The following is a 12,009-nucleotide window of genomic DNA, read 5'->3' on the forward strand; positions in this document are numbered from 1 at the left end:
TTATTTTACTAATTCTTGTTCTAATTGAGAATCTATATCAGCTCCTTGTCAACTTAGTTGTACACTGATAGAAGTTACCAAGTTTACTCGATTGATCGAATTACCAACTAGAGAGTATGGATCCCCTGCAGAATAAATCAAAGAAAAAGATCAGCTTGAAAAACTGGGACAAAAGACACCAACAAAAAAAACAGGGGGCACTAATTCATTGACATAATCTCATCTTCTACGTTTTCTCATCACTCAATCACCAGATTCCTCGATGTAGCATTTCGAAAGTGCAAGAAAATTAGTGACAAATAAAAAGCAAAAATATTGCAGACTAATTTGTAATATTTTCTTATTAAAAAGCAACAAGAAGAATCTGCATTCACGTCCGGAGAAGTGTTTATATATATATATACACAGAAGTCAACACCCAAAGCGAACGTAGCCTAAAGAAGTTACAGAAAAAAAGAGAAGACGAAGCAAAAGAGGGAGGAGGTTCTAGGCGACATGGAGGCCGAGAAAATCGGCGGCAGATTTGGCCATGAGGGTGGCGAACTCGTTGAAGCTAATGACACCGTCGCCGTTGCTGTCGGCCTCGGCCATCATAGAGGTGAGCTCGTTGTAGGAGAGGGGATGGCCCATCTTGGCCATGGAGCCGGCGAGCTCCGACGCCGTGATGTAGCCGTTGCCGTCGCGGTCGAAGGAGCGGAAGACCTCGAGCAGCTGCTCCTGGTTGATGAGAACCTGCTCGTTGAGGTCGGGCATGATCGCGTGCAGGAGCTCGTCGAACTCGATGTATCCGTTGCCGTTTTCGTCCATGTTGGAGAGCAGCGCGTATATCTCATCGCCGGTGGGTTTGATTCCGAGGGACCGGAGGAGCGCCGCCAGCTCGAGGTGCGTGAGGCTGCCGTCGGAGTCCATGTCGAAGCGTTTGAATATGTCGCTGAGTTGTTTGATTTGGTCGCTTTCCTGAATTGACATCGTACGTGTACGTTGTTTTGTTTTGACGGTGAAAGATGATAACGATGATGTTTTGCTCTTGTTTCTTCAATTCTTCGGATGGAGAGAAGAAGAATGGTAGCTTCCGTCTTTCACAACGATGGATCACGTTTCGCATTTGGAACGGTTCAAAGGTAGATGGAAAGCGCGTGCGAAACGGTTGCAAAATAAATAACGGTGTGATGAGTGGATTTTTTTTGTCTGCAAATCCTTTGCAAATGGGAACAAATCGGTCCTATATTTAATGCATGTCTGGTTGGAATTGTTGTCTAGAAAGTAACTACATTTCTAAATTGTGAGAAGAGAAAAGTTGAGGTTTTGGATATATACGATAAGATCATAATGCAGTTAGATTTTTTCTTAACTTAAATTTAGGAAAACATTCGCTCTATTTATTACCACAAAAACTGGAACCCATTGAGAACACGAGTGAGACTATTGCCACTTGCCCACCATGTTTTGCTAGAATTTACATATAAAATATTATATATCTTATTATAAACTTTACCATGTGGAAATTTTCATGAAAAATTTAATAATATTATCATTATCACATTAATTGATTCCGTATAGAGAATAAAAAGTTGATTCAATTAGCATTGCGTAACGGATTATGTTTATGGTGACATGACAATGTTTACATTTAACAAAGGAAGCATTTTAACAAAATGTTATGCAAATTAATTAACCTAATCTATGCGTGGACATTAGTTTTAATCAATAAATCAACAACTTGATATCTTACAAGATTAGGATCATTGTGAATTTTTGTAGGAACAGCAAATCCGCATGGTTCTTCCCTACCCCAGAAGCTCCCGAATCCAAACTCTCCCTTTTGATATAACTCCTCCATCATCTTTTCAACTTCATCCATGCAACCACCACAACCGAAACCTTCACCATCTCTCACTGTCATCTCTCCTTGAATTCTAAAAGACTGTTCATGAATTCTCACAAGAACATCTTCATAACAAGCCGATTCTATCTTCATCTTATCATCGTTTCCCTTCCTTTGACGAAGCTTTTTCTTAGCATATTCCCTTGTTTTCCTGATGAGCTTCCAGGGAAGCTTCAGCATGAGAAAGACAAGAATTTGCAGCAGCAAGCACTGGCAGCAGCATGATATGACCACGCAATCAGCGGCAAGCATGTTCCATTCTTCCATGGCTGTGAAAGAGAAGGAGGAGGAGATCATAAAAACAAGGCATGCCTGTTTAAAGAAGAGGTTCCTTCTCCCCTATGCAGGTCTTGGTGAGGAGGAAGCAACACAATTTGATGAGGAAAAGCTAAGATATATTGGTGAATAGTGATGGATACTCATTCCTTCAAATTATTTGGTTGAAGCCTAAACGCAAACCATAGCTTCTGAATAAAGATTATATCATGTTGTGTGTGTAATTTATAAAATTTAAATAAATTCTAGTTTAACATTCACATCAACCTATGACGTGCCCAACAATGATTCAGTGCTTATGTTGTCAACATTTATTGCCAAGGTATTGACATGAGTTCACTTTCCATGGAACGTTGCTTTCTTTCTACTCTTCAATATGTTTTGAAAAAAATAAATTAACTTGTGAAAACTTTCTCCAAATTTTAAGTTTAACTTAACACTACAAATTAATTTTATCTTTGATATGTAAATTTTAGGAATGTCATATAATGTATAAATTGTACAATGGAAAGAAATTATTACGTAAAATTTTATTCAAAATAAAACTTCATATTTTAATCCTAAGGATGTAACTTCTTCACAATCTTTTTTACACATGAGTGGAAGCATATTTGCTCACAAATTACGTAAATGGATAAGTCAAAAAATAAAAAGTAAATTCGTTAACGACTTCATTATCGAAAAAGTGAAATCCTCAATAATCATGACGACTTCAGCGTTACTATTTTATATTTAACTCGTCATAATTTTTGATGACTTCATTTTTATTTTTCTGATTTGTCCATATGTAATTTGTAGACAAATATGTACATTCGTAAAAAAACATGATCATTATATTTTGGAAATGAGAAGAAAATCAACAATATTTCATAACGTTTTTAATTAAATAGTGCATAAGAGATGGTAAAATTTTCGAGGTTGGTAATTTCTTATACTTCTGATTCTCTGTGAGAAATTATGAGTGCAAAACCATTTTGGATTTGCATGAAGTTTAAGTGAAAATGAAATAAAATTTGTGACATCAATAACTATATCATTGTCCATGGATGAATAATTTGTGGTATTTGGCTTGATTAATCACAAAAGATTAAGCTTGCGTTTGTTTCCACATGCGTATGGTACATCTCGACGGAATAGTGAGTTTTGTTTGCGTTTATTTTGACGATTCTCAATTATTTGCAAATAAAGATTCAATAGAAAAGAATGAATGAATAAATTTAAGTAAATTTGAAAGTAAAGTTTATATTATTTTTTCAAAGGATTTGAAAATAAAAGTAAGTAGATTTGAATATAAACTTAATTTCGTGAAAGTTTGTAAATGATTTGACTTATATAATATATAAAAAAATTATAAATTTAAAAATAATATTACAAAATTATCCTTAATATTAAAAATAATATAAATTAGTTTAAATTATTTTTGAAGAAAGATGCTCATGAATAGTTTTAAAGAAAATATTAAGAATTGCAATGTTAATTCTGTTTCATTATCAATTAATTACAAATTACTATTGGTATACTTTTAATATAATTATTATAAAGTTAATAATTATCATAGATAATAAATTTACACCTAACAAGTATAGTAACCGTATTACAATGTACAGTGATAAAAAATAATACTAAGAATTGTAAATTAAGAATTAATAAAACAAAGTAGTTTAGTGATTTGAGAGAGTAGAATATAAAGTGAGAAAATAAAAAAATTAATTGATTCGGTGTGTGTCAGATATATATCCCGATTCTTTTCTCTTATTCATTCATTTGTTCATTCAATATTTATTTTTAGTGTTATTAAATTAGGGTACCTGATCTTATTAGACTTAGTTCACTATGAGTTAGTCATTTAGTGAATCAATTCAATCTGACTTATATAGTAAATTAAAAAGATTGAACCCAAAAGTTTGATCCACCACGAATTGATGGATTAAATGATTGACTTACTTACTCACTTAATTACAATATTTTTTTTCAATTCAAAAAATAATAATTTTTTTAATTCAAATCTAAATATCTTAAATTATATTTATGATCAATCAAATATAATATTTCATTCACATAAAAATATCACAAAAATTTTCTCAACAAATTTTTTAATGACTTTATAGGGATTCAAATTTGTTTCTGGATAAAAATTGAGTTACTAAGTATAAATTTGTGGATATTTCATGTAGCCTAATTATTCCATAAAAATATAATTTAACACTCGCCTTCGTTTCAATATTTTCTAAATGATTGATCCAACAAAAAACACTTATTAGAAATATTAGGTGGGTTGGTGAGCCAAGTTGGCTCACCATGAGTTCAACCTAGGTGAACCAGATTCTGAGTGAGCCGAGTTCAAAATTGGCCCTATCGAAATTTTAAATTTTATTTCAACCCAACTTGGCCCAAACCCATGGTGGGTTGGGTTGGCTATGGGTTCCAACCCGTTTTGACAACACTACACATTCCCATTTTCACTACCACAACCCAATGAGTTATTGCAATCCACATTAGCAACCACCCGTGGGAGTTCCACTACCGTAAGATTCCTCCTCCATCTTGATTCCTTCCTTATATTCATTCCCAATTTCTAATTCATATTCTCATTATGAAATCCTTGGAACCAATTCCCATCACCAAGAACAAATTCCAACGTACCAAAACTGATTCCTTAACATTCGAACCATTACCACCATGGACTTGCATAACTGTTCCCTCACGTGACCACCTTGTAGGAATTGGTCATTCAGGTAGGCATGGACCCTGCAAAATTAGTTCCACACTCATCACAGAGTAATCCTGTCTCTCTGAAAGTAAAAATGAAAGCTCAAACCATGAAAACAACACTAGCAGAAAATTGAAAGACCATGAGATATTAAACTAGGGACAATGTTGTAAAAACACAATTGACACCCCGAAATCAACTCCTCTTAAGCAAAATGGCCTCAAAGCCAATCCCTTAAGTCGACGCTCTCATTCATGCTAAAATCCTTGGATAAGAACACAACGTTCACTCGCATATCCATCATTCTTAATCCCTTCCAATAGTAAATCGTTGAAAGCGAACACAACCTAAAGGAGAAAGGATTTTTTTACGTGAATGGGAAAAATGTATTCCCATATTACATAGTGGACAAAAGTTTAAAAAATTATGTAAATAGACAAGTCATGCAACCCTCACACGACTTCAAACAAAGAAGTCGTGTTGGGGATGCACAACTTCTAGTCTAACGATTAGTAAAAGGTATAATCAATTACATATTGCTATAATCGATTACATATTGCTATAATCGTTTGGAGGGTGCACGATTTCAATGTGTAATTGATTAATTTTTATTGTAATCGATTATGCGAGACTGTAATTCGTATTACAGGCCATTGTAATCAATTACAATAATGATGTAATCAATTATCAGAAGGATTTTGATGTAGAAGACTTTATATTTAGTTTTTGATATTGTGACTTGTGGTTTATATTCTACTACAATAGAAGGTATCTAAGTGTATCGATAAGTTTTAAATACATAGATAACAAAATAATACCAATTTCGTGGTCAAAATCATTGATGAAAATAAAAGGTATATATAAATGTAAAGGTAATTTATTAATTGATAAAAGCCAATACAAAAGTTAATCATAAAATAAAGATATAATACTCTATCTTCCTCAAGCATCAATGTTATCAAAATTATCTACTCACTCTCTTCAATCAATCTCCACGATTTAAAGAATGATTTTGTATAAAACTTTCAATTATATTACAATATAAATATAATTATTTTCTTTCATTTTTATTTTTGTGTTTTCTAATTATTGTTGGACAAAATAAAATAAAATCCAGAAGATTGAGAATGAAAGTAAACATGAGAGAGAGAAAAAAAGATGTATGTACTATTTCTGAAAAATTAATATTTGCTAAACTCATAGATAATAGATTTAATTTGAGAGTGGAAAAGGTAGAAAGTGTGAGATTTGTTGTTTGAGCTTGCATATTAATTTCTCAATTTCACAGATATCTTTTATTTTAATCTAGGGTTTATTTTAGAAATGGTATACAACGAAAAGAATGAAGCATCGAGAAGAAGCTACGGAGAGGAGCTCAACCATGGAGGAATGAAGGAAGCTACGACAACCGGGTAAGAAGAAGAAATCAGAAACCCTTTTTACTGTACTGTGTATTGATTATGGACATGTTTTTAGAATAGCGACTAAATATGAGACTTTTGACTTAGTTTTTTTTTTTAATTTTTATTTCTAGTATTAGAAAATAAAAATACAAAAAGCCAAAGACAAAAACGTAGTATTTAAACAATTTTTGTGTGATATATTTTACTTTAGCAAAATGAAAGATAAAGTAATTTTAAAAATAATATTTTTAGAAAAGTTTGACGGAGTGTTGACGAATGAATTTAGACAGGTGCAGTTGTAAAAAATAAATTACATGTTAAATCATGTATCAAGGATGATTTAAGTAGGACACAATAAGCAATCATGCACAGGTTAATCACTGTACTTTCAATAGAATTTAAAACGTAGGCCCACCCCAACTTTCATGCTATACGCTCATGTTCGCTTGAGGGTATAATAGAGAGAAATTACGACGACTGATATGCGAATAAATTTGTGTTCGCTTGAGGAGATATGTAGTACGGATTTGCAAGACAGCGGACAGAAGTAATCTTCGCTGAAGTGAAGAGATTTACAGTGATTTCAACGTAAATAACATGTTTGTCCTCGTTTATTTGTGAAATACCATGGCTGCATATGAAAGAAACCCACCAAAACAAACTGTATTCGGTTATCCAGTACTAGTATTCGGTTTTGCTTCAACAAGAAATATCGAAGGTTGGTGTATTGGGTTCCAAAAATTCCACTTCAGGTTGGATCACTGGTGTATTCAATTCTAGTCATAGTTATTCAATTCTTAACTTGTGCATTTTGCAAGAGAAGTGGTGCATTCACTTGGCTGAATACTCTCTCCGTCGCACGCCGATTCCTCTCCCGCCGCTGTGTTGGATAGCGCTTGAAAGAAGATTCCCTCTTGTCAGAGAGAGTAGAGAGGAAGCGAGATGGAGAAGAGTGAATTGCGCGTGGAGGACAAAAGTGGAGGAACAAACAAAAAAATTTGAATGAAGTTTGATTTGTTGGAACGAAGAGACAAAAGTGAATAATGAAATCGGTTTGAATTTTGATGTATCGAGTTTTTGGTGATGGATGTGTGAAGTAAGAGAGAATGGAAGCATGGGTAGTATATGAAGTGGGAAAAAATGTTTCTTGAAAGTTTGAGAGTTTCCTTGAGGAAGCAGAAGAAGCTCCCAGAGTTCCATTTTTCTTTTATTAATAGAAGAGGTAATTGAAAAAACTCATGAGAAAATATCATCTACTATTTTTTTACACCCTTTTTATTTTATTTTAGTTTTTTAATTAATTATTCACGTTTGAATTTGGTAAGGAAGGAGCTAGACCGTTCTTTTCTTTATTATTTTTCTGAGTATGATTTTCAAGAAAATTATGATAATTAGAATATTAGTAAATTTTACAAGCATTAATTTAAATAAATTATAGCAAATTCATGAAAAGGTGTATGTTAACGAATGTTTTGAATAATTACATTATTATTTAGCTTATATTTAAGATTTAAACACTCACTTGATACTTTTCAAAAATCTTAATTAAATCATCAAATTAGTTTTTTTCTCTTTTAAAATTTTTTTTTAAAAAAATTATCACATATCAAATAAAAATTTTGTAAGACAAAACAATACCATGTATTAAGATTGAAAAAGATATTATATAAAAAATTTCAATTTAATCACTTTTATTTTTATTTTTTATTTTTTATTTTTAACTAAAACAATTTTAATTCTTGTCAATATAGACTAAAAATATCAATATCATGCCCTTCAAAAGAATGTATTGATACTAAAAATAATTCATTTTACTAAATTATAATTTTTTTACATTTTTAAAATTATTTCTAATAATTAATTTTAATTTTATTTTGATAATCTTTAATTTCTACCAATTAAACTAATTTTTTAAATCTGTCACATCAATCAAATCCTACCGTTCTGACAAACTTTACTTCCAAATCCACTCTCAATTACTCATAAATCCCCTCAAAAAAACAACAAAAAAATTACCCTCAAATCCACTCAAAAAAAACAACAAAAAAATTATCCTCAAATCCACTTAAATCCATTCAAATCATCTCCCCCACATAATTTCCCCCAAATTACTACCAAAGAACAAAGCCCATAAAGTTTTAAATTTTCTAAGAAATCAAAACATTAAATTTCAACTACTTTCCTTTTATTATTTTGATGAAACAATCAAGTTTAAATAAATTTTAATTTTTCTGTCTAGATAAAAATATTTTAATTACTAAAAAATAATAAATATTTAATAATTAAAAAACACTAGTTATTAAATATTTTTAGTCAATGTTGATTTTACTTTTTTTAACTGTATAAATAATGTTTTATAAATTAAGCAAACTATTTATAATTATTTCCACTAATTTCAATCATATTTTTTAAAATTTTTGTTTATTTCTTTCTGACTTAGTTTTTAGAAATTTTTTCTGACCAGGTAACGTTAATATAAAGTTGAAAGTTTCATCATTTGATATTTGAAAAAGAAATTATATTATTAAATTATCTTTTAAAATTATTCAAAAAAATAATGTCAAACTAATGTCCACCAACTGATAATATTTATCAAAACTATATCGATGACACATCTATCTAGTTATTATGAAAGGAAAAGATATGTGTGAGAAAAGAAAAAGTATACAAAAATTTAAATTTTTACTTTTCAGGTATAATTAAGATTATTTTCATAATTTCTGTAATTTCAATTTTTTAATAATTACATATCCAAAGAACATATTTTACATTACACTTTACGAATTCTTCATCATAAATAAATAGATTCAAATTCTAGAAAATTTACAAGAATATTTAGATTATTTAGAATTATTTAAAAAAGACTGGAAATTCGTTATACTTTCTCTTGTTTTCGTCTAACCTCTTTATATTCTTTTTATTCTTTTTGTATTTTCTCTCCTATTTGAGAAATGATAATATACACAAATCTTTTATATTCATTTAATATTTTTTTAAAATATAAAAAAATTATTTTATTTATAACCATATCCTATCCTTATAATATATGTTAAAAAAAAATGAAAATATATGTTATCATACCATTCCTCTTACTAAATAAGTTTGAAATTGTTTTTTAGTTGATCTTAACCTAACAGTCATACATGTTGAGAATCTTTTCCATGTTAAAGTTTATTTGATTTTTTTAATTTATATTTTCAATCAATCTTGAGTCTTTTACTTAATTGGAAATTAATTTTCCCTCACATTAGTAAAAAAAAGTTGATAAAAAATAACTAATGACAAAAGAATTTCAAAAAATAACTTAAATAAGATAAAGACAAATATAAACTTGATTATAACAATGAAAAATATAAACATGTTAATATATATAATTTTAATAAAAAATTAAAAAACACTGTTATATTTGTTTATAGAAACAAAATATATATATATATATATATATATATATATATATATATATATATATATATATATATATATATATATATATATATATATATATATATATATGTATGTATGTAATTAGATTGCACTCTATTACTTATACCAAAATTAAACATAAGAGGAGATACTCTTCTCTTATATCTCAAATTGTAGGCTCTTTAACACTAAAGTGATTATTGCAAAAAAATAAGACAAACACAAGAAAGTCAACAAAAAAAGATGATAAGCTAATTTGCAAAAGAAACCTCATATATCAAATAAATATATTGGTTCATCATACAATGCACTTTAAACACTATACATTTTAAACACTCATACAATACATAACTCAACCATAAACTTTTCTAAACTCAATTATTCATTGATATAAAATCCTTGAAAGTTTTACACTTGTGATGGTCTCTATTCCTCTGTAGAGTCATTGTCAATGTGTTTCACAAGATTAGTCCTTCCCCCTTCTTTAGAACCTTGGAGCAGTCTTTTGGCTAGAACCTTCTATTACTCTCACTACAAAACTATTTCTCTTCTATATGAGTTTGAATGGTTATTAGAGTGTCAAAATAACTTACAATCATAAATTTCTTCATTAATGCATAACTTAAAGAAAACACATGCTTAATCCACCTTAGATCATAGCACATCATACTTGCTCAATCTTACAAATCGAAGCTTACATTAGAAAGCTTTAATGCATCATAATAATTGTCTCTAGACCATGTAAATTTCTTCATGTTAATTGAAAATTGACATGCTCTTTCAACAAGACCGTATACTCACCAAATGAGTAGCTTCTTGAGGTCTACTCATCCAACGACTATATGTTTTGCCTAACGAATCCACCAGTGGAACAAAATACCAATTAAATCGCCTACCAAGAGATGACTTGTGTAATCGCCAAATCAACTTCCATCACTTGTTAGAACAACTTTAACTGCTCTAAACATCAAAATGCCTCTAACTCCACAAGATGTTTTAACTACACATAGAAACATCCGTACTATTATGATCACTGATCAACATAAACTCATATTAATGACTCAAGAGATACATACAAATGAAGAAAGATCACATGTAAAGGAAGAAACAAATTGACCTAAGGAAGGTAGAAAAATTTACTTTCTCAAACGATGAAACCAATTGGTTATATCAAAAGAGCTTGTCACGAGGATTACTCCTACAATTTTACATCTTCAAACAAATAAACAGAGAGTGAGAAAACGTAGAGAAGTTAGGGAACTCAAGAAAATGCTTTTTAAAGAGATGATATATTTTTAAATAATGAAACTCATTTAGAAACTTTTCTATTTATACTAAAGTGTTTTGATATTAAAAAGAAATTGAGTCTCAATATTTTAGAACACCATCAAACCTAAAATACAATTTTCTAGATCCTTACAAATAATATAAAAAAAATATAAATACCTTTGTTATTATTTGTTATTTCCTTAATAATTATCTAAAAAGTTGATATCAGTCAAACTTTAAATATAGATTAAGTTAACTTGTTGAAGACATCAATTCAGACTTGATTAACTTATTTATATTTAATTAATGAAATTTTTTTTTGGTAATTTAATTGATCAATTTAGGATTTTATAATAATTTTAGTATTATATAATTTCAAGTTAAATAATCTATAATAATATTTGAATGTATATGCGAAATTGAAATTCTTTATTATCCAATATTAATACATTCTGGTCCAAACTTTAAAAGTAAATGAAAATAGTCTTTTAATCTAGCGATTCTAATTTTTTTTACGTATTAAACAACTTTTTAGGTTAATATTTGAGTTAGAACGTATTAAATAGTGTAAATAACTCAAACATCTTTCAATCAGTGTCTAAAAATAACATATCTCAAATGTGTCAAAAAATTGTAATGTGTCAAAAAATTGTAATGTAGTTATATTAGGAAGACTACATCAATTCATTTTCTATTACAAATTATATTTTTCCATAGAAATAAATTTCAATTTTGAATTAAAATTTACAAACTAAAAACATATTTAATATGATAATTTCCTATTAATAAAATGTGTATACATTTTAAATTTTTGAAAAGAAACAGAGTTGTAATTTTATAAATAAAAAATGATGAGTTATTCATAATTCTTTAATGTTGAGGTTTTAAAATTTGAACATAACTTGTTTAAATAATCAAAACCTCTATATCTCAATAGTCCAATTAAATCACATTCTTAATTCTAATATGATCTAACAAGGGTCTTCTCTCTTTCATCCCACAAAACAACATGGTTCTTGTTTTTCTCGAAAATTCAAGAGATT

At 29.2% G+C, this 12,009-nt stretch overlaps 2 protein-coding genes across 2 annotated transcripts; both read right to left on the bottom strand.

Annotated features, from left to right (window-relative positions):
* Positions 1 to 3: 3 nt before the first annotated feature.
* On the bottom strand, positions 4 to 2,381 carry LOC148206626 (uncharacterized). Its single transcript, XM_088104466.1, has 2 exons — positions 1,733 to 2,381; positions 4 to 125 (listed from the first exon to the last, which is right to left on the bottom strand). Exons 1-2 carry the CDS (start codon positions 2,180 to 2,182, stop codon positions 108 to 110), a joined length of 468 nt encoding a protein of 155 aa, XP_087960592.1. The 5' UTR covers positions 2,183 to 2,381; the 3' UTR covers positions 4 to 107.
* On the bottom strand, positions 316 to 1,179 carry LOC124829618 (putative calcium-binding protein CML16). Its single transcript, XM_088104467.1, has one exon. It carries the CDS (start codon positions 967 to 969, stop codon positions 487 to 489), a length of 483 nt encoding a protein of 160 aa, XP_087960593.1. The 5' UTR covers positions 970 to 1,179; the 3' UTR covers positions 316 to 486.
* Positions 2,382 to 12,009: the final 9,628 nt, after the last annotated feature.

This window comes from Vigna umbellata, chromosome 1, assembly GCF_029865625.1.
Source record: "Vigna umbellata cultivar VRB3 chromosome 1, Vumbellata_1.0, whole genome shotgun sequence".
Classification (NCBI taxonomy): Eukaryota; Viridiplantae; Streptophyta; class Magnoliopsida; order Fabales; family Fabaceae; genus Vigna; species Vigna umbellata.

Excerpts from the sequence above, each read along its gene's own strand:
- LOC124829618 (XM_088104467.1), bottom strand. The coding sequence starts at position 969 with ATGTCAATTCAGGAAAGCGACCAAATCAAACAACTCAGCGACATATTC.
- LOC148206626 (XM_088104466.1), bottom strand. The coding sequence starts at position 2,182 with ATGATCTCCTCCTCCTTCTCTTTCACAGCCATGGAAGAATGGAACATG.